The sequence below is a fragment of the Leuresthes tenuis genome, unplaced genomic scaffold (genome assembly GCF_036924035.1).
Source record: "Leuresthes tenuis unplaced genomic scaffold, fLeuTen1.0.hap1 SCAF_6, whole genome shotgun sequence".
In the NCBI taxonomy this organism is placed as follows: Eukaryota; Metazoa; Chordata; class Actinopteri; order Atheriniformes; family Atherinopsidae; genus Leuresthes; species Leuresthes tenuis.
Genome location: NW_027325360.1, coordinates 24,603,268 through 24,629,545, shown reverse-complemented (window position 1 = coordinate 24,629,545; position 26,278 = coordinate 24,603,268). Strand labels below are relative to the sequence as shown.

Below are 26,278 nucleotides of genomic sequence, written 5' to 3'. Positions count from 1 at the left end.
TTCAAGAGGCCAGACCTTCTTCTACTCATTTAAAATGGTCTTGAGCAATATTTCTCACAGACTTTCTGAAAGCAGCTCAATTTTTTTTTTTAGCTCCCTCCAGTCCTTGTACCTGGCCATTTTCAGAGTTATGTTTTTGTTAAACCATTTAACACCGACCTATAAATCCTTCAAGCATGAAAAAGCAACTAACTGAGGGGATGAACCAGTGTTCTGTCTACAGACAGAAGAACCGGTTATAGATTGTACCAAAGGTAACACAGTTTGACAGACAAAACTTTGTATTTTATACACCCAACAAGATTATTCCTATTGAGCTGGGAGGTGAAAACTTGCCATATATCAGCATAGTCTGCAGTGTGGCCTTAAAATATTTGAAGAACGACAACAGAAGAAGTGTCAGGCCTAAAAAATAACTATCTGTAGCAGATGAACAGTATCTGAAAGTAATGTTCTAAAGAAATATGAAAAAAATTCCAGCAAAGAACTGACACAAGCACTGAGAGATGCATCTGGACCTTCAGTTGATCCATCTACTGTTCTCTGAAGCCTCATCAGAAATGGTCTCCATGGAAGGGTGGCTGTCAAGAAGCCATTCTTAAGGAAAGGAAACAGGGAGAAAAGGCTGAGCTATGCCAAATGACACAAGAAGTGGACTGAAAATCAGTGGCAACAGGTCTTATGGAGGGATGAATCCTCCCCAGAGCCCGGACCTCAACATTTTTGAAGCAGTGTGGGATCATCTTGACAGAGAATGGAACAAAAGGCAGCCGACATCCAAAGGAGAGCTTTGGGATGTTCTTCAAGAAGCCTGGAGAACTATTCCTGAAGACTACTTAAAGAAATGACAGTAAAACGTGTCTAAGAGGGTTCAGACTGTGTGAAACATAAAGATGCTCATACCAAATATTGACTTCCCAGTTTGTTGGTAAGTAAGTCTATTCTTGCCTTCCACAATGTATTTCATACTAGATTTATGTTTTCAATAAATTGTTGCATTTATTTTCCACTTTCATAACACATATATAAATAAATTAATGGTTTAGCTTTGCACAAAAATGGGAAACCTTTGGACACAAGCCAAAGTGTGGGGACAGTAAAGAAATACACCACCTCCAAAGATAAATAATATATCACATACTATTTTTCACAAGGCTAGCTTGGTGCTTAGCCATGCTAACAGGCTGCTGGGGTAAGTCCTATTTAAGACTTGTCGTTTGGGTCTTGGCAAGAAGACATTTCAGAGTCAAATTTGTATTTAGGGCTTGGTGCTCAAAATGCAAAGCATTTCTCTCCAGACAATGAATCATGCAAGCTTTGATGTCACAACCAATTAATTTCACCAAACACATTTTCCAAAACAGTATTTAAAACTGAGGCCTGTGATTTAGGAAGTCTGCTTTTGTAGAGAGAATTTACTGGGCTAATCTCACCAGCATTTCAGATTCCTATGCCTCACACAGGGCATGTTAGAGTTTCCAGCTGCTGTTTCATGCTCCTCTCTTTGTGCCATGCAATTACACTGGTTCCCACCGGAGGTTTGGATTGGGTGGAACTTTGCAGGGAGTAATCTCAGGCATTAACTGCTCCTCACTGAGCATAACTTACATAAATCCACAGAGTTAGCACAAAAAGGCTGAGACATGTGCAAACATGCTGCAGCGAAGCACAATGGAAAATAAATTTTGAAATATAGCTGCTCTACAGGAAACTGATAACTGAACAAGACACAAAGGGACACCACCCAAATACTTCACCTGATTCCCATTTTAATCTGTAATAGTGTGATGTGAGTGAGACAGATATCTGTTCAAAACTACATGAATCTTTGGAGGTGTCCCAAGCAAAGTGAACAGCGAACAGATTTTAAATTAAGCTGTGGAGCGCACTGAGATTTAATCTTTCCCCTGTCAGGATATCTTTCTGTGAGAACATTTCAGAAACATGGGACTGCGACAGAAAGAAACTGTACTTTTGGGGAACATAAAACAATCTGTAGGGTTTTCATCTGCCTTGAAGCTAGTCCAAAAACTTTGAATCAGGTGCTTCAAGCCTCATGTCGTGTCTGTGAGAGCAGCACACAGTATGTTGTAGTCTCTTTGCTTGTGACAACAGAGCTGTTGTGCAGAGAAGCTGGTAATGCCTGGCACTGGCCTTTTTACTCCCTGAACAACTGAGTGCTCAACCTGACTTTATTTAGTGGGCAACGTTGCTCTCTGGTGTCAGGAGCTGGTACTGGGAGTGACAATGTAAAATTGTGCTCAAACTCTTGATGATCTGACCTCTTTCTTATTGGTATATACTTCCCTTATAAATAAAACACTGAAAAAAAACACTTTTAACATTTAAAGTGCTTTCCAAAAAGATACATTACACCTCGTGAGGTAGTAGGTCTTAAAATAAGTAGAAGTCTCAAAGAATATGTGACAAATTAGGTTAGACAAGAGCTGGGACTGATTTGTAATATCTGTGTGCCACATCAGTCCACAACTGAGATCCTGAGAGCCATCAGATGGAATTTTTATGGTGTGAAAGTATAAATGAACAGATGTTTGTGTACATTTTAACGTCACTATTCCTACTCTGCGCTTAGCTTTAACAGAACAGAGACCTACATGTCACTCCATTGATGATATAGCGGTATAAGTAAGGTTTTGAAAATACATTCCAGATTATCATGTTGTTTATTTATTTATTCACATTTTTTTCAAGATTCCAAAAAAATACATACAGTGAAATACAGCATGAACCATTCATCATTACATGCTTTACAATAAGAAAACAGTGTACAACACCCCCATGGATGATAATGTAACAAACTATAATTTAGCTGTAATGGACAACATCCACTGGGAGGCCTCCACTTCATGAGGATTCTTCTTTAACAATTGCTTCTAAAGATTATAAAAATCATACAAGACTTTCATCCAGTGTTACTGGTCTTTTACAATAGTCCACAAATTTGACCAAATACTAAATTGAGACCAAACGTTGTAGATTAATCTATAATAAGGCCAACTATCACCCCTAAATGTGATGGTTATGAAAAACAAATGGAACAGAAAGCTTGTATATTGTGTATCTCTGGGTTATTCATATTGACTCTATTGTAGGTGGTGGTGTTTTCTTTATTCTTGTGAGTGTGTGTGTCTTGATGCCTTTAAAAAAATCTAAGCACTGGTTGCTGTTTAGAAACTGCCAGAAAAAGAACCTCCCACACACTTGGCGACTGACAGAAGAATGCATGCACACACATTTTCCCTATCTTCGTCTGCTCTAATGACTGCAGTAGCTTGACAGGATTTGACACCTGACAAAACATCAACAGAACATGCGGACTCCTGGCGGTGAAATCTTGTAGAAGTGCTGATGTGATTCCCCCTTCTTTTTCTGTCTCTGCAGCTGTTGTATTTAGGTTTTCTGCACATGTAATATTAAATAATTGATTGTCAGTGAGCTTCCCACAGGTCCTAGTAGGGAGAAGGCAGCCTCGATCAACATTTCTGCAGTGTGCATTCTGGCAGCAGTTCCTGGCAGGGACACTGATTAAGATCCAGGGAAGCTGCAGAGTACCCACACCCACTGAGGACACACAAGACTACCCTTACTCTCCCTCCTCCCACCCTTCCTTTCCCTCTCATGCTGTCTCTCTCAGCTCTGCGCTCAGCTTTAACAGAACTGCTTGGCTCGTAGGAAGGCTGTCCATCGTCTCTCAATAAGCCACTTGCTACTGAGGACAAACTTCAAGACGCTCACTTGCACATCTCCCTTTTCCTCCCACACAAGGATGCTGGAGCTCGGACCAAGATGGATGAGGCTGGTCTGTGTGCCGGCTCTGTGTCTGTGTCTCTGCCTGCCGATGGAATCATCCGCCAGGAGAGCCCCCAAGGTACCCCGCTGTCCTGCAACCTGCTCCTGCACCAAAGACAGTGCCTTCTGTGTGGACACTAAGGCCATTCCCAAGAGCTTCCCCCCAGGAATCATCTCTCTGTGAGTCCAAAATTCATGTGTGTACCTTCCATCCACCAAAAGCATCTTTTCATAACCTGCGTGAAGTCTTAGCACCATGCAGGCTGGTACAGAGGGCTACATCACTGATGTCACCAATGATTATGTAATGATGCGTGAAACCCCTGCCTGTCTCTTCAATACTAAAAGTGAATTAAGGTGTTTCCCACTCAGGATGTCTTGATGAAATATGCCTTTGCTTTTGCAGCATGACAATAAAATAAATTATATTATAACATGTCCCTTTATTGTACCAGATGCTAAATTTAGTTAAGGGAGTTCAATTCTGTCAGGTCCCAGAGAGAAATACTAACAATAGATCCAATCTCTCACTGCAGGAAACCTGCTTCTCCTCTGAGGGATTTAATCTTAAAGGGTGTATAGAGATACACTGCATTAAAGAAAGAAGCTTAACACTTTACTGAGACAAGTTTAGGTTTTACTGAGAGGGTTATAAGGTTCCCTATCGCCTATAGATTGAATACAGAGCTTTAACAGTTCAAGGAATTGAAGAGCACAGGCAGATGATGTCCTCATTTTATAACATAAGAAGAAAATAAGAGAAGGCAGAAGTTATGTGTCCTAGTTTTGAAGATTTTCTGGAATTCAAAACTGTAAGGAGACACTGGTCCTGAGAGAAGATGGGCTTTAGAAAAGAAACACATGACTTCATAATTGAGAGCTTTGGTGTTGCCTGGCTAACCTCGATCCTGACATTAAGAGGGCCCATCTGATAACATGTGCCGTTTTCTGTCTTAACAGGACGATGGTGAATGCGGCCTTTACAACAATCCCAGAGGGAGCTTTCTCGCACCTGCACCTGCTGCAGTTCCTGTGAGTGTTCTGGTCCACATCGTCGCACTGTACTGCAAACATCACCAACTCTCAATTCATTAGCATCCAACCATCAGTTTGTGGTTGTCTCGCATTCAAAAATACACTCACAACACTTAAAATGTCAGGTATGTTTACATACAGCATGCAGACATCTTTTGTCTTGCAGAGACAATGAAAGGACTTCAGCTACTCTACTCCAAATGAATGGTTATTGAAAACAGTGGTGACATAGCAGTAAAAAGGGTAGAGTGGCTCTGTATCAGTGTCAATGCCAATGACTGACTCCCTTCAGCTCTGCTCTGCCACACAAAGGCTTGTTTATGTCCTCAGATGCAAATACGAGTGTGTGTTCATGCACACGTCCATGTTGGTGTGTGTAAGTCTGTGTGTGTTTGGGTCAATTCCGAATGCATTTATTGCATTGTTTAAATCTTTAAAGTTAGCACTGTGAATTTTGTATGTTATGACTGGAAATATTAAGAATTTTCAGGACTTTTACAGTTTTTTTAGACATGCTTGGAGGCTTGGATGCTTCGCTTTAGCTTAGTTTCACATGTATGACATTAACAGTGTAATTTGACCAATACATCCTCCTTTCCACAGACTCTTGAACTCAAACACATTCACCATGATTGCCGATGATGCGTTTGCTGGTCTGTCCCACCTGCAGTACTTGTGAGTATGCCATTAAAAGCAAATTATTGCAACTTGAAAATAAATTTGTAGACAACAATACATAGTGTCCGGTAAACTTGGATTTAATAGTGATGAAATCCCAAATTCACTCGCTAAATTCTTTATTTTAGAGCTTATCACTGGACTCTAATTGTATCCAATGAAACTGTCCTGTGAATGTCACATAAGGCTTCATTAAAGCAAAGTCTTGGGCCACTTCTCCGTGCTCTGTTCGATGTTTGTGAATGATTCATTACAGCAAGTCTTTGATGTGAATACATTTATCCTGCACCCTAGAATTTGAAAGGGTAACTGTCCAGCATAGCAAAGAATGCCAGAAGTCAAACAGAAAATAAATCCTTTACTGACAGCCAGCGCTTTGCCTCCGCAGTGTGAAAAAGCTGAATACGCCATCCAATGAATTGATGTGCTTTAGAAAGTAGTTAGCTGATGGCCTGGAGTGTGCAGCTCTCTGTTATAGCCATGGATTTAGCTGCAGCATAGCCAGTAGGCCTCTGCATTGCTGCGACTACCACCGCTACCCACTGGGAATGTTTACTAACTCATATTTTAATTTCCAGCCACCTCCAGAGAATGTACACATGTCGTATAGCCTCAGTTATAAATGGACAAAACAGGGACAGGGGGAAATGATGCCGACATGCAGGCCAAATATCATCAACTACAACAGATTTACATGTTTTAGCAGCACAGATTCTAACAGTTGACAGAATCTATTAAATACAAAATTCTCATAAACTCATAAACTAAAAGTGATAGACTGCAGAGACTGTGTCATGTGTTATTTGTTTTCTCTGCCCAGGTTCATTGAGAATAATGACATCCAGTCTTTGTCAAAGTATACCTTCAGAGGACTCAAATCTCTGACTCATCTGTGAGTATTTTATTGCTTGGCAAAGAATCTGTCACTTAGCGCAGTACGTAGACTTTCTGATTAAAGTAAATTCAGTGCATTTTAAAAACAGTATACGTCATGATATCTTACTAACGACTCTACTTTTGCAGATCTCTCTCAAACAACAACCTTCAAGAGCTGCCGAGAGATCTCTTCAAACACTTAGACATCCTCACAGATCTGTAAGTGTGACATTTGAAATAGTACCTTGACATACTGAGAAGTTTTACCTTCTGGTCTGGCTGGATAGTGCAAGGCTCTGTTTGCATGATTTATGTTTTAGCTTATGAGATTTAAACTGCTTTTGTCCCTCAGAGATCTGCGTGGGAACTCTTTCCGCTGTGACTGTAAGATAAAGTGGCTGGTAGACTGGATGGAGAAGACCAACACTTCTGTTCCTGCCATCTACTGTGCCAGCCCCTTTGAATTCCAGGGTCGCAGAATCCATGATCTCGCACCACGAGACTTCAACTGCATCAGTGCAGGTTTTCACCTCAGTTCTCACACAAACGTTGATGATATTCTTTGTTTGTTACAATTGTTACTCTGGTTTCTGTTCCGACAGATTTTGCTGTTTATGAAACCTTCCCTTTCCACTCTGTGTCGGTGGAGTCCTACGAGTTCAGCGGTGATCAGTTTGTGGCCTTTGCTCAGCCTGATTCGGGGTTCTGCACTCTGTATATATGGGATCATGTGGAGATGGTCTTCAGGAGGTTCCATAACATCACTTGTAAGTTTCTGACAATGAAAGTGTAACAACTGCCCAGTACAATATCAAGAAACAAAACCTGATGCTTTTTGGCTTCTGTGTGTCTCTCTTGAAGCTCGTTCCGCTGTCTACTGCAAACCAGTGGTGATAAACAACACACTTTACATGGTTGTGGCTCAACTTTTTGGTGGATCTCACATATACAAGTAAGGCTTGCAGTTTAATCTTGCTTACAGCAAGTGAGCGCCAGCATGTTAGAAGAAACATGACCTTAAAGGAACAGCTCAGTACATCTGCTTCCTTCCTGGGATAAAATCCGTCCCTCTGTCATGTCTGAAGGATAAACATGTAGCCATCATCCTGGAAACAGGAGGAAACATTTAAGATAAGTAGAGTAAGACAGCAGCGTGGTGTGGAAATCCTGAAGGTGCCACGTGCTATGAGCCAATGAGGAAGCAATGTAAAATGTAAATAAAAACAGAATCCAATGATATTCAAATCTCACAAACCAATATTTTATTCACAACATAACAAAAAAATGTTGAAAGTGGGACATTTTACTATTCCATGAAAAAATATCAGCTCATCTTGAATTTGTTGGCAGCAACACATCTCAAAAAGGTTGGGAAAGGTCCATGTTTACCACTGTCTAGCATCCCTTCTTCTTTTAACAACAGAAGTCTGTAGCAGTCTGGGAACTGAGAAGACCAGTTGTTGGACCTTTGGGAGAGGAATGCTATCCAATTCTTGTCTGATAGATGATTGTAGCTGCTCAACACTCCTGGGTCTTCTTTGTTTGTGTTTCATGATGCTTAAAATGTTTTCAGTTGATGTGATCAGTTGACTGCATGCAGGCCAGTCTGGCTCCTGGACTCTTCTACGGAGCCATGCTGTTAGAATGGATGCAGTATGTGGTCTAGCTTTATCCTGCTGAAATATGCAAGGTCTTCTCTTAAAAAGACGTCCAATGGATAGGAGCATATTTTGCTCTAAAACATGTATATATTTTTCAGTCAATGGTGCCTTTCCAGATTTTCAAGTTGCCAGTTCCTTAGGCAATAATGCACCCTCATACCATCAGAGATGCAGGTTTTTCAACTGAACACTGATAGCAAGCTGTATGGTCCCTCTCCTCTTTAGTTCAGAGGACACAATGTCCACTTTTCCAAATCTTGATTAGTCTCTGGACAGAAAACAGTTTTCCACTTTGCCTTAGTCCATTTTTTAAATTAATTTTAGCCCAAATAAGATGGTGCTTCTGGATCATGTTCACATATGGCTTCTTCTTTGCATCATAGAGCTTTAACCTACATTTGTGGAAGACACGGTGAACTGCATTCACAGACAATGATTTCAGGAAGTGTTCCTGAGCCCATGCTGTGATTTCAATGACAGAATCATGGCTGCTGAAAACAGTGCTGGCTGAGGGCCCGAAGATCACTGAAGATTCTGTATATTATTTTATATACAAAGGAACATATTCGGAGGAACATTATATTGCAATTGCGCCACAATTTTACGACACATTTTTTGCAGATTGCTGAACCTCTGCCCATCTCTACTACTGATAGACTCTCTCTAGGGTGCTCTTTTTACACCCAGTCACGTTACTGTTCTGTTTCCAATTAACTTCATTAGTTGCAACATGTTTCACAGGGTGTTTCCTTTTAGTACCACTTAACTTTTCCATCACTTTGTTGCTTCCATCTCAACCTTTTTAAAGACATGTTTTGCCTTCAAATCCAAGATGAGCTAATACATTTCATGAAACAGTAAACTGTCTCACTTTGAGCATTTGTTGTTTTCTATGTTCTAACATGAATAGAATATTGGTTTATGAGATTTATTAATTATTGCATTCTATTTTGATTTACACTGAACACAATTTCCCAGCTTTTTTAGGATTTGGCATCTCCAGGTAAAACTTTGCTGGTTGAGGCAAGTCCTGCCACATCAAGAACTAGATTACTCAACCTTTTGTTTCCATTTGATGGAATGATATAGTAAAAAGGCTCTTGTGGATATTCTAATTTTCTGGATTTCTAGATTGACAGAGACAGACAAGCTGTTTTCCCCTCTTTCTGCTAATTCATACTTGGCAGTAACACTGATCCTCACCTCTAACTCAATAACAAATGTATTTGCTGAAATGTGAAACCAACGCTGTTATATTGAGAATCGTTGAGAATACACTGACTTCCTTCCTATAAACACAGGTGGGAAGAGGACCCACAGCGTTTTGTAAAGATCCAAGACATAGACACCAGTCGGGTGAGGAAACCTAACTTTGTGGAGACCTTCCAGCTGGATGGAGAGTGGTACTTTGTTGTAGCGGACAGTTCCAAGGCAGGCTCCACCAGCATTTATCGTTGGAACAGCAATGGCTTCTACTCTCATCAGTCCCTCCATCCCTGGCATCGGGACACCCATGTGGAGTTCCTGGATGTTGGGGGAAAACCTCATCTCATCCTTTCCAGTGCCTCTCAACCACCAGTGGTTTACCAGTGGAACCGAAACCAGAAGCAATTTGCTTTCCACTCCCAAATCACAGAGCTAGCTGACGTGCAGATGGTTAAGCACTTTTGGGTGAGGAAAGTTCTTTACCTTTGCCTCACACGCTTCATAGGTGACTCCAAGATCCTCCGCTGGGAAGGCCAGCGTTTTGTAGAGATCCAGACTCTCCCCTCTCGGGGCTCGATGGCAGTGTATCCTTTCACGGTGGGCCTCCGCCAGTACCTCATTCTTGGAAGTGATTTCTCTTTCTCCAGAGTATACCTGTGGGATGACCTCACTCAGCGCTTTCAACCCTTCCAGGAGCTCAACATGAGAGCCCCAAGAGGGTTTAACTTGGTATCGGTCGACAACAAGGACATTCTGCTGGCTGCTAGCTTTAAAGGCAATACCTTGGCCTACCAGCACCTGGTGGTGGATCTCAGTGCCAAATGAACATGTCTGAACAAAATGAGGGGTCTCTAAGTGTATAGAAATGTGCCAATAAGACTGCAACATGTTTAAGACATGCAACTAAATGTCTGCTGTTTCCTCTGATTTGAAAAGTGAGGCAACTAATTAAATGATTGCTTAATCTATTTTTATGCACTATTACATAACATCTGAATGAAATTACGTGTTAATTAACATACCAAGGTGTCATGTCACTGCTGCACTGTTTCTACTCAGCCAAACGATGACTGGGGCAATGTTGTTTTTGGATTATAATGTCATGTATTGTAATTAACTAACATGAAAATAATGTGCATGTGTTATCTACTTGATTATTCACTGGATCAGACCGGATATTGTAAAGATGGGAGAGAAACTATATGTTTAGAAAGTTCTGAGAAAAACTGAGAACTATTTTGCATGCCACTGTACAACCATATGAAATAATGTACACTGCAGTACTGCAAAATCCTTTAGTATCTTCTTCTTCATATATGGGTTATCATAGAATCTGTTTTGGATCGAATGTTCTGCAGTTAACACAGTGGATCACAGATGGTGTGAGACAAACTAAAGAAGAGGCAGCAAAATTAGTAGAGAACATGACTTTTTAAAGATATTCCTTGCTTTAGTTATGGTACAGATGGGCCATCTTCCCATGGTTGGTATTATCTGTGACTAATCTAATGAACAATGTTGAATTCAGAAAATGCCTAAACTGATTCTGTCCCAAACTATGATTTTTACAGTCACAAATTGTAATAGAACACTTTCATGTGTTAGTTTAGGTAGATACGATTGTCATTAAATCCTGCTCGTGGTCCCTAAAATGTCCTGCCTCTCGTATTTGTCTTGTGTGATTATAACTGCTTTTCATCAAAGTTAATCTTTGTTGTTAATAACGCCTTTTAAAAATTTAGACTTTGTAGAAAACTACGTAATCCGTAAATTACCACGTGACGCGCCTTCCACCCACTTTAATAACCCTAAATGAGAGTATAATTATAATAGAAAGGCTGTCCTGGAGTGTTGGACTTCAAGGAAGATCTCATTAAAAAGTTTCGCCTATGCGTTTAAATAATGCATATAATGATATTCAAGAGAAAAACCGTAGGTCCGCTTGGTTTGTATTTCTTCATGTCTGCGTGGGCGGAAACTCTACAATCTCGCTGTACATTGCCATAGACATCACCGCTTCTCCGCGCGGTTGTAAATTGTGAACGCATGCAACCATTGTTGACAACCTAAACACTATCTCCTGTTAGCATGACTTTATAAACGAAGTGAGGGTGTGTTGTGACAGCTGACACGAGATTTACAGTCCAGATTTTACTTTCAGGAAACGATGTCTGAGCTTTTATTGAGCTGTTATTTAACGTGAAGTCGGTATATGTGTGTTCTCGCGGGAGCAGATAGTGGCTAACCTGAAATTAGCTTAGTTTAAAAGCTAGCTGCCTTAGCCGTCTGCTTGGCATAACAAACAAGTCGACTAGTTGCTTTCCTTAAACTTAAAAATGTCCGCCGCTGACTCGACCCTTCCGCCAGAGTGGGTAGACGATGAGCGCATGAATTTTTTGTTCTCCGAGTTTAAAGAGAACCGAGATGTAAACACCACGGACTGGGACAGTAAGATGGACTTCTGGACGGCTCTGATCATCAAAAGCTGCAGGCAGCGCCGCTCAGTGTGTGTCAACCTGCAGGACCTCAACAAAACCTTCAGAAGGAAGGAAAAAGCACCGCTGGGCTTGTCGACTGTCATCCAGTCCATGGCTGGGTAATTGTTGCTATATCTGCTCTGTCCTATTCACATGTTGACTCTCAGTCCGATTACAGAGCGTGTGTTTCACCCGGTGACAGATGCGGGAAGATCCAGAGGGAGTCAGAGTTTGCTGCCAATGTGGACTGTGGCTGGCTGTCCTGGAGTGTTGGCCTACTGCTGGTGAAGCCCCTCAAGTGGACCTTCTCCACTCTTCTGGGAAGCAGCAGGGTGCCCCTGGAGGAGTCCTTTGTTGTCATTGAACTGGTGAAGGTTTGCCAACTTCAGTGCTTCATAGAACTTAAGTCAACACCACAATGCTTAATGTTTTAGTTCTACTTTTAATAATATCTCTTAAGATGTGAATTAATTTTTACTGAGGAGCATATTAATGCCTCCTAGTAATTTAGCAAACTGTGATCAAAATCCTATTTTGTGCACTCTTAAGCTAAAACTCACTTTTTTCAAACTACTCCATAATCCGTACTGTACTGTTTCCCAATCCTGGTATTCCAGTAGTGCAGCAACGCTTATTTTAGCAGCTGCCAAATGCACATTTATCTGTTTTTCAGGAGAAAGCAGCAGAATTACTCCGGCTCTATCGGAGCAGTGAATTTTCAAGCTGCTCCATCGTGTCATTTCAAGAGCTCTGCACCCTCTCCTCTGACTTCTGTGCCGATGAGAGCACCCTTTGCATGGCTCTCCTGCAGCTGCAGCGGGACAAGCAAGTCATAGTTTCCCTGCACGAAGGCGAGAAGGTAAACCACAACATGCTCAGAATTCGCTGGCTTCTTGTGCCAGAGATGTTTAAATGACCTTTTTTTCCCCCTGCAGATTGTTAAATTTTGTCAGCCTGGACAGGAGCGCGTCTCTACAGTTAGTGATGTGGACATTGGCGTCTACCAGCTGCAGCGCAGCGAGAAACTGCTCGAAGAGCGAGTGCAGAAACTGAGCCTGGAGGCTGACAGGTACACCTCGAGCATGTTGTATGTGTTGTTTGATAGGTTAGCGTAGGGATATCATCAGTTAAAGTGTTTCTAAACAAGCGTGGATTCGTTATTTCTTTAGACAGCGACCTGCAGTGCCGCTGGAGCCCTTCCCATCTCATCCCCTTCTCATAAAATTGTGGGTTTCCACTAATAGACTGATGTGAGCATATAATGAGTGATGTTTAAAAGAAAGATGTTAGAATATGAGCATGCAAAGGAAAGAGTATTTAAAAATACATTAGATTACCAGTGGCTGAGCTTTTGAGAGGTTTTGTTTCACAATATCCACGTGAATTCAAATTTATTAAAAACCGAAACCTGCTGACCTTAGTTCCAGCATCAAAAATGAAGTATAACAAAGCATGTATTTGATGACACATTTCATTATATGCAAAGTTTAAAATCAAATTAAAGGATTTATTGTCAAATCTAAATTAAAGAGTAAATTACACATGAATAGAAAAGTGAAGTGAAGTGCACCCACAGATATTCTGTCCCCGTAGTAACTCCTCCTTTTCACAGCTGTACAAAATGATAAGAAAATAACTGGATTAAAGTAGTTAATATTGATGCAGAGAATCAGATGAATAAACAATAATGATGGTAATTAGAACTATGTAATGAACATAGTCGGTTAAACAAATAAAACGTGAATTTTCTTTCAGTACAAACAGTCTCATGAAGATTCAAGGACAGCACAAAGTTTATACACACTGCTTAGATTTAAAGAAAAATCTCCTAAAGTAGGAGGCAACAAGTTAGCTAATAACTTCCAGCCGCATGTGCTCTTCCACTAAGAGTGGATCAGTGATAAATGGGGAGAGATTTAACAAGACGAGCATAGTTTTGCTCCCCCTTCTCTTCTCCTTCTGTTTGATGTTTTCAGTATTGACTCGGTATAATAATGGTTTTGGTAGAGTCTCAGAGAAATGTAAGATGACAATTTGTCTGAACTCTTTGTCTGTTTCTGCTCTCCACATTTGGCGATATCAGCAGCACGGTGATAGCTTTAGTTGGAATGGGTGTAGTAGGTAAAAATGATCACAATGAGGCTTCTTTACAACATGACAATTTAACTGCAGATGACATGTACTGTAAACACACGATACAAGACTCCTGTTCCAGCTGCCTTAGTGGGAGACTGTGGCATTTTTTATCTTAATCCGTGCTGATTATATCTATAAATTCGTTATCAGATTTGCAGAGAAGCAACAGTGACTGGGTAACCGCGATGGCATCAAGAAGCCCATTGTTTTCCAAAGAAAAATCTGCATACATATGAATCCTTCCATTTGTGTAATTATGTTCTCTGTGAGGTCACAAGATAAAATCTGATGAGGAAGGATAGGAGAGTTGCACATTGAGACATGAAGTGTAAACTGCAGAGTTTAATTCTAATTCTAAGCCTTACAGGACTCTAGTCCACCCTTTTACTTACCTGGATCCACAATCTTCTGCTATAGGAAGCTCTGACACTCGCAGCATGTACAGTGCTTAATCTAGTTAGGTCTAAATTGTTCTTACTGACAGTTATTTGGTGATATACTGTAACTTGATACCTAAGACATTCATCTCCAGGTACTGGAAAATCTCATTGAAATAGCTGAAGAAGCCAGGCTCTGTGATTTTTGCTAAATTTGTTCTCTGTTATCTGTTTACAGGTGCAAAGAGGAAGCAAGAAGTCTGCTGCGGGAAGGAAAGAAGTCTAAGGTTTTTACTGATGTTAACTGTAAAAACAACTATTTCAGTACTCAGTACTTCATAGCAGTTTGTACATACTTTGGCGTTGATTATTTTTCTCAAAGGCACTGAGGTGTTTGAGAGGCTGCAAGAGGGTAGAAAAGAGAGCAGACAACTTGTTTGCCAAACTGGAAACCATAAGGGGAATCCTGGACCGGATAGCACAGTCACAGACTGATAAGATGGTAAGAGCGGCTGTAGCAGTACACAGCTTTATTGTTAGGGTATTTTGTAGGTTATTGTTATTGCTGTCAGTACTTTAAGTATGTGCTGGACATGTTGGTAGGTTATACAAGCCTATCAGGCAGGAGTGGCCGCCCTGAGACTCTCACTTAAAGATGTGACCGTGGAACGAGCTGAGAGTCTTGTCGATCAAATACAGGAGGTACGTGTTTGTTTTTAAGACTTTTAAGGATTGTATATCTAGTTGCTTTTATTAATTGAGAGCCTTCTCATGTGTCCTGTCTGTCATATAAACAGTTGTGTGACACACAAGATGAGGTGAACCAAACTATTTCCAGTGGTGTGGCCAATGCAGGTATGGAACTCTGTTAGCACTGAATCTTTAATGTCCTGCATTCAGGAATATGGCAGAGCTTTCAGGTTATTTTTTGTCTTTAGATGAAGATATGGATGAGTTGGAGGAAGAGCTGAAGGCTTTATTGGACGAGTCAAAGCCAGATTCCATCTCAGGGTTACCCACGGTTCCAACGAACAGTCTGAGATCTGCCGGTGAGCCGATCCTCAGTTCTCTGCCTGCTGTTCCTCAGAGCCGCTTGACTGTAACCACTGAGCAGCTGGAGGCAGAACTGAATAATTTAACTCTGTCAGATACAGGTTTGCATGTCCCGATTTCTCAATTTTCTTCTCTCAGGCTTTCATTTACATTTTCTAAATGACTAATGGTCAATTTTCAATTTGCAGGCAATCAACAGAGGAAAGTTACTCCGCCAGAGAAGAGATTAGAGCCTGCACAGTGAAGGCACAGGCGAGCCGTGGCCTGTCTGAAGATAAGCGTCAGCTCATCAAGACAAGCTGTAACTCTGAACATAAGAACGTGTTCACACAAGTGAAAGCGCTAAATTACTAAATGACAATTGGACGAGTTATGAATTCAACACCAGGTTGAAAACAAGGCTGTTTTTAATTGGGAAAAAAAAGAAGAAAAATCCATTACTGTGGAGACGGATCAAAAGAGTTTTTAAAATTCTTGCGAACAAACACACTTTTTAACTTGAAAAGTGTCCAATCTGCCTCTAAAAATCTGATGGTTCTAATCTGCTCATCTGCTCCTCAACATTTCATCAGGAATGCTTATTAAATCTGACAAGAGAACAACTGTACCAGAGCTGTATCATGTGTTTATTAGTATTTGTGGATGTCTATCATTGACAGTTAGGTAAAAGTGTATTAAAGTGGCCTTTTGAATTGTAAATATGAGCCTACAGTAAAGAGAATATTATGCCAAATGATTTATTATAGCCATGAATACATTTAGTTTCACAGCAAAGTACCTGTGAGAACTAAGAAACCTACCTTAAATGAGTTCAACCAAATATGTTTGTCCAAATAAAATTTATTTTAATCACTCGTTGGTGGTGGTATTTGGATGGGTATCCACTCTGTTGAGTTTGGCTTGTTCCCTTTCAGTCGATTCTCTCAGTACAACACATGTAGTTTGGGATATTCGTGATATTCAATCTGGGTGTAAACATGCTCGTGCTAGAGCATCTTTCATTATAGGTTTGTTTGCCTTAGCAGTGCTGTCAGAACAGGAACATCTGTCATCTTCAGTGTTCTATTGAGGATGGATAGAGGTCTGTTCAGCTGCTGTTTTTGCCTGTCCCGTTGGTTTTGATGAAGTGACTCCAGGCGCTCATTATCTGGCCGTGCGTTTTGTGAAAGAGGTCCGTAGATTGAAACCTGTGATTAAATCAAGCGTTCCTTCATGGTATTTGACCTCAGTACTGGAGGCCTTTTGTGCTCCTCCATCTGCGCCCATTTAGACTGTGGATGTGACATTTCCTTCATACAAGACTTCTGACCTCTTCAAATCGAGTCGGTGATCTTCATGCACTCTGTGTGCTTCCCTCTTGTTCTCAGTTTGCATCAGTTGGCTGCACAATGACTTTATGCTCAAATGTATGTTATTTATCTAAGGTTTCCCTATCTGACTACGGCTCCATGGTGACCGAACTCTCAAGTTTCAATTTGTGCACACTACGCACCAACATAGATGGGTGATTCAACCAAAACAAGTTCACATTCACATAGAAGTTTAAACGATGGTTTAAAGAGCAAATCATCAACTATATTTGATTATTGAATTGAACAGAGTATGTATTCTACTGGGTTCTTTCACTTTACTTTTTTTTCTTACAAAATATTTATTTGATATTCAGAATACATATTCTATTATTGGTATGTAAAGAAGAAATGTTATTGATAATGTGCTTTCTTTTGACTTTTAGCACTCACTTCACAAAGGATATGTAATCCAAGGGGGCCACCTTGTGGTTGGCTGGTTGAATTGTGTCTGCTGTATCAGCAGAACTCATGTAAGGTGGTGGAGGACTACAGATACCTCGGTTTTCTCCTGGATAACAGAGTAAACTGGAAGTAAAAAAAACTGAAGCAGTCTACAAGCAGAGATGGATCAGACGCCACTTTCTGAGGAATCTGTGGTGCTTAAATATTTGTAGCAAGATGTAGCATATTGTCTTAAAAGTCTTTGGTGTACAGTGACATCTGCTTTGCAGCCATCTGCTGGAGCTTTGGCATCAGAGCCAGTGGCTCAAAGAAACTGAACATACTGATCAAGAAGCCTGGCTTTGTGCTGGGGAGTGCTCTGGGGCCCTGAGAGATGGCTGAGGAAAGAGAAATGTTGAACAAGCTGCTAAATATAATGAACATATACTGGCATCGCAACAAACGTCATCTCAAGGCAATTCAAAGATACAGTCCAATTCAAGCTAATTATGATCCAATTTATTGCAATATAGTCACAATCCAACCCAATCAAATCAATCAATGATTCCGGAAGGCATTCCCACTCATAATAAAAGCCTTGCACGATGTCTGTTCCGGGAGACGGAACTCCCTTTGGTATAATTTCCCTTTGGGGATTGATAAAGATTATTCGACTCTATCTGAAGTTAGTGTGGCATATTGTAGCGAGATACTGTACATCAGTGTGAGGTTGCACCAGATGGTCCTCTGTGGAAAAAGGTTATTGTTCACCTGATAGTGACTGGCTGTGTGTTACAGATGATTATGATGTAAAGCATTGTAAAATAGGGAGAACAATACATCTGTGATCCTAAAAGTCACTCGATGTAAACCCACGTGAGTATCTTTTGGTGGAAGGGTGCACACATTTAGACGAACAGATATCAAGTAACCAAACCAAGGCATTGCTTTATTATATTAATTCATATACTTCAACAAGTGAATTTATTGTGTAAAGCAGGCTATTAGGAGATTTATTTACCATCATGTTGATGATGCAGTAGCTACAGCGAATATCTGAGGTGTTTGATTTTCTATTGTGTCCTATATTAGACAATAAATAAAAAAAAAACTCATTACAAATTCACAGCCTTTATAAAGTACAGTTAATATCACAAAGTCCTAGTACAGCAGTATTTTAAAAATGCCCTTGTATCACAAATAGCATCAGTGGATATAGATTAAGCCAAAAGTTAATTCTCCCAGTGGCCCTCACTGTTTCTCAGACACACGCGCTCGCTCCCCCACTCGTACACACTAATGCGCTCCCAGTTCACCATCATTTCATACTGCATACATGTCCACCGCCGCTGTTTTCTCCTGCCAGCAAAGGAAAAGTTCGACTTACAGCTTTCGCTTTGACAACCCGCAAATTACACTTACACATTATGTAGCCCCTACCTACAGAAATATGATTATACAGGTATCACAAGCAGATGAAATACATTCAGGGAGTAGTGGTTTAATTACTTCAGTTTGATCGTATTCAGCTGCGGAAATCTTTGTTATACAGTTTGTTGTCATGTCCAGCCTATTGTTGAGAAGATGGAGCAGACAGAGATATGTAAAGATAACTATTAGCCATGACTACATTTCACAGCTTGTGTATGACTGAACCGGTTAAGCAGGCACTGATGCAGATATTTGGCTGAGAATTTGTTGTACGCATCACATAAGACTGAATGAAGCGATGGTCTAAAAGCAAAAAGTCAAGATGTGTATAATACAAAGTCTCATTGGGATGTAGAAAGGAAACATTTGGCATGCTTTGCAGTAGTCCTTATTTACTGTAGAATAAGGAAAACAAAAGTCCTCATGGAATACCACAAAAATGATCATTTTGTATTTGCATTTGTTTATATTGCAACGTTGCGTATAAAGCAGGCTACACAGTGGGTCAGGCTTCTTCCTGTTCTTGCGGCGTAGTGTGTATACACTGGATGTGTGCGTTGTTCTGCAGTTTCAAACAGTCCTGTCGGCTCCCGAGCGCTTCCGCACAACCTTCTCCTCTTTGATCTGGTCCACTGCCAGCGTCTCCAGCTCTGCTTGTGGCGGGGCCAGCGGAGGGGTGCCATGTGGGATGCGGTGTGCAACACCCACATGAGCCCTGTACTGACGGTCCCGAGCAGGGCTGTGACGAGGACTGGCTGTGGCACCAAGGGCAGGGATGGGGGAGCGATCAGAGGCAATGGGGGGGATTATGGCAGGCCTTTCACGCACTACCTGAGGTTCAGGAGACTCTCTGCCTGCTTGCAGGAAGGGTGTGGGGTCGGGCATGGCATCAACTGTCTCTCGCAGAACCAGCCGCCTGCCGTCCGAGCCGTGGCGGTACACCTCAGTCAACTCTGGGTGTAGAGGTTGGGAGAGGCTCTTCTTCATGCGACGACGCGGGGTTTCAGGCTGCCTGTCCTTGGCTGGTGGAGGGGTGGGCTTGTACGAGGCGACTGGACTGACATTAGGGCTTGCCTCAGAAGAACTACCAGCTAAAAGCTTTTTCTTAGTGGCATGAAGTTGCGAGGTAAGGTAAGCGATGGTGCTCGCTCTCTGCTCCAGCTCCCCAGACAAAACAGCCAGCTTGTGGCTCTTCATTTTAAGCTCTTCCAGGTACTTCTTCTCCCTCTCTTTGATGGTGTTTTCTAGAACAGAAATCATGGCATTCTTTTGCTCCAGGTCCCTGAGCAGCTCTGTGTTCTCCTCCTCCTTCTTCTTAAGCTGGGCCTCCAGCTCCTCACACCTCCTTTGCAGCTCCCTGCATCGAGCCTCACTGCTGTCTGCACACAATAAACCACAACAAAAAAACAGCTTTTACACAAACTTTATGCACATATTTTAAAACAGGACAAACAAAGCTCACACAATTCCTGTTCCTCACACTCAAACCTGTCATATTTTACACAGTGTTCTAGGAACATTCTCATATTTGTATTCAGAAATATCAAACAATTAGGGAGATTGTATAAAGAGCGTAATACAAGCCAAAAGAAATAGTGGTGTTTTCAATTCCTCCAAAACATTTATGGTACGTTCTGCTACTGCATAACCTTGTGCAGACTGTCTTTAAAGGTTATGGTTATTGTCAATGCAGCTTCACAGAATCCCAGACTCACATTAGCTGAATACTCTGTGTAATCAATACATTAAGCGCAGACAGCCTGTCAGCTGACAGACTGTGTGATCCTATAGGGACTTATTTTCTATGGCCAGAGAGCTCCAGTCTCACATTACAGCTCTGGAAGACAACAAGAGCACTTCCCTGGTCTGACCTCCATCACTGCTGCCCCCACCTCACCCTGCCACACCTTGTTACAGCCTATGCAGTCATGATATAGCTGCAAAAAAATGCAATCTTTTTGTGTCATCTATAGAAACGGGAATAGGGGTGTGATTCAGTATCTTTTCTACTTTAAAAGCTAAGTCTCCAAACCAATATGTGGAAGGGTAAAAAGATGGGTATCACATTCCCTTCGTTTTTTTCAGAGGGTGGTACATTTTCAGCCCAGTTGGAGCAGCTGCACTAAGCAGGTCGGAGGCTGTGCATTAGTGCTGTGACAGATAATCTCATTTCCTGCACTCAAATCTCTGAGATGCCCCAACACTAACATAACAGTGCCTCTGACCCAGGACAGCGAAGTCAAAAAGCCTACAGCATATTATGATCCCAGTGACATGTAACATGCTTCCTGTTGGGTTGAACACGTCACTGTTATCATCAGTAGTCTGTAAATACATTTCACTTGTATACAGGAGCCTCCCTGACTGTGCTGTAGAGCTGGATCTGAATCAGGCCTGTGATGTGACTCCACGTCATGGCCACGGTTTTGCGGGGGAAGGGCAGCCGACAATGAACAGCAGGGAGTCCAACACTGCCATGCTGACTGCATGGGATTTTGTCACCAGGGATCAGAGAGAGCCCTCTGCTCTCAGACATGTTCACTGACACAGTTTTCATTGTAGCTGCCGTATAATTTTACCATCTGAATCTGTTTCAAATACATTTGTACAACCAAACAATCTTAAACAGTGCAACAATTTATCTAAATTCTCTTTACAGGCTACCACTCTCATTTCAAAAGCACAACTTCTAAATAAAACTGCAGCAGGTGACTTATAGAAGAAAATTGGAATAAATCAACTTAATACTGACAGGCACTGAGTGCTGGTAGTAAAACTGACGTGCAGGTGTGCTGTAATACGGTGTGCTTGTGCTTACCTGAGGGATCAGAGCTTCTCACAGTGAGCTCATATGTCAGATCTGTGAAAAAAAAAACAGAACAGGGTGGCTCACATGTTACATGAGGTTGGAAGAGGGCAGCTATCAGACAGCATGTTTCTCACACAGACCGACTAGCAACAAAGCTTATTTGGGATAGGCATGTGCTTTCTCTAAAAGGAAGAGTATATTACAGGTTGAAATATGAGTGTTCTCACTGTCTCTTAAGAACTTTTCTCATCATTCACCATACATTTTCTAAAACGTTTAGTAGTGGCACCATACAGTTACATCTTGGTGACTTTTGGTACCAAATATCTACTTAGATTCAAAATTTGTCCTTGTTTTGAGTTGTGTGATCCTCACACGATCAGTGTCAAGTGTTCAGTTTGTTAGAAATCCTCTGAGTAATCCTAAAAGCGTCATAAAGAGAGGAGATGTTGCGACTTGTGGAAGAGCTCACCTGTGCATTGCTGCTGTAATCTGCGGATCTCTGCATGCAGCCCCTTCAGTGTGTTGGCATGGTCCTGCTGCAGGAACAGCAGGTTTTTCTGTGCACTTTGCAGCTGATTTTCCAGTGTAACATTTGCCGATGCCATGGCGATTTATGTTGGGAGCCACAGTGGCCTTGCAACCTTCACACAGATAAAAGAAGAAGGGGCAGAGGAAAGAGGGAGAGGAGGAAGGCTATAAACAAAATTCCACCTCTCTGGCAGACAACACATTCATTCTCACCCTTCAGCCTACAAACATTAGGGTTTGGGAAAGGTTCCAATTTTGCTCTGTCTGCAATCTGGCTTAGGTAATCTGCATTAGATGGTGATTGAACTACTCACTAATCACTTCTGAGTAATACCAACTTCCCTCTGTTATTAACGATTGTATCTGATGCTTCAACAAACCAATTAATTAAGGGAAATAACTGTTTATTGATTAAAAAAGTAATGATGCACATGCTAGAATATGACTGTAGTGGAAGGAACCGAATCATCCACAAAGATGGCCACAGCATTAAAACCACTGGCAGGATAAGTAAATAACTCTAATCATCTCTTTACACTGGCAAAGCTTGTGTGCTGGAATTCATGTGGCTGTTATATAGCTTCTACTTAAACATTGTTACAGAGCAAACAGCACACCCTCATGGCTACAGAAATGTCCACCACCAGTGGTGAACACCAGCCGGACAATGCGCACACAGTAAAATATACTCAGAAGCAGCTCAAAGAATGCAACAAAAAGGCCTCTAAACTCCCGAGATCCACCACCGCAGTCTCAAAGGACCCATTACCAACGCCCACTTTGATGGCACTAAGTGGGACTTTCACAGTATCATGCAGATGTACATGTACTTGCTGCGGCTCGAAACAAATGATTGAAACTATCTCATTGGTTCAGAAGCCGCAGAAATTTGTGTGAACATTCAACAACATCCATCTGTTCTCTAATTCTATGTACACTAATCCTATCTACAACGCACAATTTAATTTCACAGGGACAAGCATTTGGAAGCTTCCTCAGCATGGAGGTTGTTTGAAATTCCTGTATGTTACATTCTTTCTACCATATCAATAACAGCGAATAGATTAATAAACAACAATCAAAGCTGAGCACATGAATAAGCATCAGGGTGTGGCGAGTTAGTCTCAAAAGAGCCTCTTCCTTCCCTGCCCTGCCCCACCTTCCTCCTCCCTCTCTTCATTGGACGCCCTTGTCTCCTTAGCTAAGCCATAAAGAGAAACAATCACTCACTCTAACATCTCCACCCTCTACCAGACAGCAGTATCAAGCTATGTTTTGAAAGCACATTGATCCCTGTAGAAAAAAAAAATCCTCCTCAGTAGAGAGAAAGCGTCTCTCTGCATACGCAAGTGTGCTTTAATAAAACATCCCAGAGCTTCTCACTCTTACCAGCTCAGTAGCATAAATAATATATCCCACGACACCTGACTGGACATACTCCTTAGTTGCAGCAGTTTTCCCAGTGTTTTCTTTCATGACTTACAGAAGAAAAAGGAAAGCATACCATCACCAAGACACAACCTGGTAATAACTAATACAGTCAATAGTGTATTGTAAAGGCTGAGGAGATAATCTATTATTGATGAGTAATGTGGAGTCCTTCCGGTAAACCCTGCGCTGCAAGCATATCTCTCATCCCTGCTCTTTCCTGAAATAGCTCAGAAAGCTTTCCACTTTCAAAGACATGACCTCAGCCAATATCAGTACACGGCTCATGCAACAATATAGCATGGAGGTGAAAGTATTACAAGGAGCACCATAGCACAAAACATCAGCAGCTTAAAGATTAGGAATAAAATTGATATAATGTCATATTACAGTGTCCTGTCTTTATTTTCCATTCCTAAAACACCAACCAGTATTTCCCCACACAGACAATATAAATAATCAATGAATTGCAGCAGCATGAAACATTAGCAAGTAGCTTCAGTCCTAAACCATAACAAGAGCTTGGCCTTCACTTCCTGTGAATGAAGCTCCACCCTTGCACACAAATTTCATCACTACATCCTTGTGAATTTCTGCTTTTGTTTGTCCTCTCAAATTTTCTGACATGTATTTTAGAGGATGATGCATCTCAGACATTCTGTAACAATCACCCATGCTTATGTTTCAAGAAACTTCACATCAATAACACCCACCCACATCAACGGCAACAAGAAAAACTATAAAACAGTGAGAGGTAATGGTCAAATGTCACAACCGTTATGGGTAATGGCTACGGTTGTAAGAGGATACAGCTGTTAGATGTCAGGAGCATTTGATGCTTTCCACGACACTTCTTATTTCAGCACCTGCATTGCGGACAGCACCCTAAAATGTAACCGCTGCTGGTCCCGACTGTAGCTGCCAGAGGATCATCGCTGTAAAGTCTCAACAAGCAAGATCATAGGGCACTTGACCCTATTCATCGCTACAAAGCAATACATTAATAGTCGGAAACCCTGGGCCTGGTGAGCGGTGCCTATGAACCATTTCAAAATATCTCTGCGTTATGACTTGATATCATATAGGATGCCTTCACCGCATTTTGTGGGGTCATCACAAAGGCTGTCCATGCAGCCAGTGTTATATGCTGCTATCCAGGGAGGAGCTGTCCAGTTTCAGGAACCGCAAACGACCACGTTCTGTTACGTGCGTGCCACACCAAAGTATCCTTACAATAATCTAAAATTTCAGCTAACAATAGACAAAAGGAAATGTACCACCAATGGAATATGCAGGATGCTTCCTGATGTTATGAGGGTTTTCTGATGTTGTACTAAAACGGACTTAGCCCTGCTTCAACAGATGATGTGCAGCACTGCGCACATACATTAACGGCTTTTCCAATAAATATTACCCATGTATACAAGTTAAAATGTCATTGTAGTCAACCTGCTCAGCTGCCGAACCTGCCGAATTTAAATGAACAACTAAAATAAGATAAACAAGCTACTGACAACCATGTACACATCAATACGCATATTTGTTTTCATGTCAGTGCATTTAATTAGCGGTCCGTACAGGTGAATTACGCAAACTACGACGAATGATTTATTTAGCCTAGCTAGATAGCTAAAGACGCAGCAACAGGATCTTAATGTTATCTAGTGCGAAGCTTACCTTTCAGCTAAAAATACACGGCAGTTCGAATAGCGTCTTAAATTATGTAAATTGTCGCTGCACAGACTAGCCGCACCGGCTAAACGGATTCCACCTTGCGGTGCATGTCGATGATGCTGTCAGTGGCTCGCCTCGGTCGGGTGAGAGCGGAGGGTGGCTGTGTCAGTTCCCTGTCATCTCCCTAAGCTACTACACAAAATAAAGCGATGCATCATGGGAAACTAGGAGAAACCGTGGACTGTGTAACCTTAAGACGTTCTTTTACGATTGTTATTCATTTCTGCAGGTATTGTCAATTAGAAGGACCACTTTCTTTCTTTTTTGTTAAGAACCATTTTGATTATAAAACAACGTTTACTAACCTTAAATGACGTGAACTTAGAGGTCGTCCCGGGCGTGATACTGTTTTGCAGTGATCAGCGTCATCACCATGGCAACTGAATCTGTCCATAGTCTGTTCAGTGAAGATGCGTTCGCGCCATCTAGGGACAGTGTCGGAATATTGTAATGCAGAAATGATTTCTTAAGGAGTATATTCCACGATCATAGGCGTCAGGTTGAATAAGGCAGGAGTCAAACTACCTGTGTTACCTACATGAATGAAGATAAATGAAGACTGTTTTAATAGCGTACAGCTGTCGGACAGCAGAGGGGAGTGTTGGACTTTAGCAGTTTAGAGGCAACCTGTAACTGAAATCACTTTTACATATACCAAAGTTTTTAAACCTTGAAAATTATTTTCCTTTCTTCACACTGACCGAGATACGCTTGGTTTAGATTCGTAGATTTCTGAAATACATGTACATTTTGTATATTAACTAACAGCTGACACTCTTCAATAATTTTATATTTTTTTAACTATGTATTTTCTTTGCACTACAAGTAAAATTGGAAAATAGGATCCTCATTGCAGATTACTGGGTAATGTCAAATATATCTCCAATCCTAACAGAACAATTTCTTGTTTTTATAATCAAACGTTTAAATGATGTAATTCTGGAGAGTAAGTGTTAAAAGGACAAACATATTTGTATACAATCTGAACAGAAATACAAAGCAGTAATCTGTTAATAACACAAACCCAATAACTTGTTGAAAGAGAATAGGATGAATACAGCAAATCAACTGTTGAAACTGGGAAATTAAGTTTTTGCAAAAAATATATGCTAATCTGAATTTGATGCCAGTAACATATTTAAAAACAACTTGAAACAGAGAAAAGTTGGAAACGTTCCTTTTGGAACATCTCAACTAATAAAGTCACTGAGTATTGTGATTTGGTGCAACAGGAGAAACCAGATAGGATTAGCTTTTCAGTAGTAACAGGAAAAGTAAACATTTCAACAATCATACAAACTGT

The 26,278-nt window shown here is 41.2% G+C and overlaps 3 protein-coding genes across 3 annotated transcripts; 2 read left to right on the top strand and 1 right to left on the bottom strand.

The window, feature by feature from the left end:
• Window positions 1-3,287: 3,287 nt before the first annotated feature.
• Window positions 3,288-10,907, top strand: lgi3 (leucine-rich repeat LGI family, member 3). The gene is made up of 9 exons (XM_072388382.1): window positions 3,288-3,990; window positions 4,771-4,842; window positions 5,449-5,520; window positions 6,344-6,415; window positions 6,547-6,618; window positions 6,752-6,921; window positions 7,002-7,166; window positions 7,261-7,351; window positions 9,362-10,907. Exons 1-9 carry the CDS (start codon window positions 3,788-3,790, stop codon window positions 10,089-10,091), a joined length of 1,647 nt encoding a protein of 548 aa, XP_072244483.1. The 5' UTR covers window positions 3,288-3,787; the 3' UTR covers window positions 10,092-10,907.
• Window positions 10,908-11,296: 389 nt separating this feature from the next.
• chmp7 (charged multivesicular body protein 7) lies at window positions 11,297-16,163 on the top strand. The gene is made up of 10 exons (XM_072388381.1): window positions 11,297-11,862; window positions 11,946-12,117; window positions 12,417-12,602; window positions 12,679-12,812; window positions 14,495-14,543; window positions 14,639-14,758; window positions 14,860-14,958; window positions 15,054-15,111; window positions 15,195-15,410; window positions 15,498-16,163. The coding sequence occupies exons 1-10, from the start codon at window positions 11,603-11,605 to the stop codon at window positions 15,551-15,553; spliced, it is 1,350 nt and encodes a 449-aa protein (XP_072244482.1). The 5' UTR covers window positions 11,297-11,602; the 3' UTR covers window positions 15,554-16,163.
• Window positions 16,164-17,970: 1,807 nt separating this feature from the next.
• Window positions 17,971-25,086, bottom strand: ccdc92 (coiled-coil domain containing 92). The gene is made up of 4 exons (XM_072388374.1): window positions 24,919-25,086; window positions 21,755-21,926; window positions 21,292-21,333; window positions 17,971-19,852 (listed from the first exon to the last, which is right to left on the bottom strand). Exons 2-4 carry the CDS (start codon window positions 21,888-21,890, stop codon window positions 19,044-19,046), a joined length of 987 nt encoding a protein of 328 aa, XP_072244475.1. The 5' UTR covers window positions 21,891-21,926; window positions 24,919-25,086; the 3' UTR covers window positions 17,971-19,043.
• Between the last annotated feature and the right edge of the window lie 1,192 nt (window positions 25,087-26,278).

Excerpts from the sequence above, each read along its gene's own strand:
- lgi3 (XM_072388382.1), top strand. The coding sequence starts at position 3,788 with ATGCTGGAGCTCGGACCAAGATGGATGAGGCTGGTCTGTGTGCCGGCT. Across the intron at positions 4,843-5,448 it reads CTGCACCTGCTGCAGTTCCT|ACTCTTGAACTCAAACACAT; the intron begins GTGAGTGTTCTG and ends TCCTTTCCACAG. Across the intron at positions 6,416-6,546 it reads CTCAAATCTCTGACTCATCT|ATCTCTCTCAAACAACAACC; the intron begins GTGAGTATTTTA and ends CTACTTTTGCAG.
- chmp7 (XM_072388381.1), top strand. The coding sequence starts at position 11,603 with ATGTCCGCCGCTGACTCGACCCTTCCGCCAGAGTGGGTAGACGATGAG. Across the intron at positions 12,813-14,494 it reads CTGAGCCTGGAGGCTGACAG|GTGCAAAGAGGAAGCAAGAA; the intron begins GTACACCTCGAG and ends ATCTGTTTACAG. Across the intron at positions 15,411-15,497 it reads TTTAACTCTGTCAGATACAG|GCAATCAACAGAGGAAAGTT; the intron begins GTTTGCATGTCC and ends TTCAATTTGCAG.
- ccdc92 (XM_072388374.1), bottom strand. The coding sequence starts at position 21,890 with ATGGCATCGGCAAATGTTACACTGGAAAATCAGCTGCAAAGTGCACAG. Across the intron at positions 21,334-21,754 it reads ATTACAGCAGCAATGCACAG|ATCTGACATATGAGCTCACT; the intron begins GTGAGCTCTTCC and ends TTTTTTTCACAG. Across the intron at positions 19,853-21,291 it reads GAGAAGCTCTGATCCCTCAG|ACAGCAGTGAGGCTCGATGC; the intron begins GTAAGCACAAGC and ends TATTGTGTGCAG.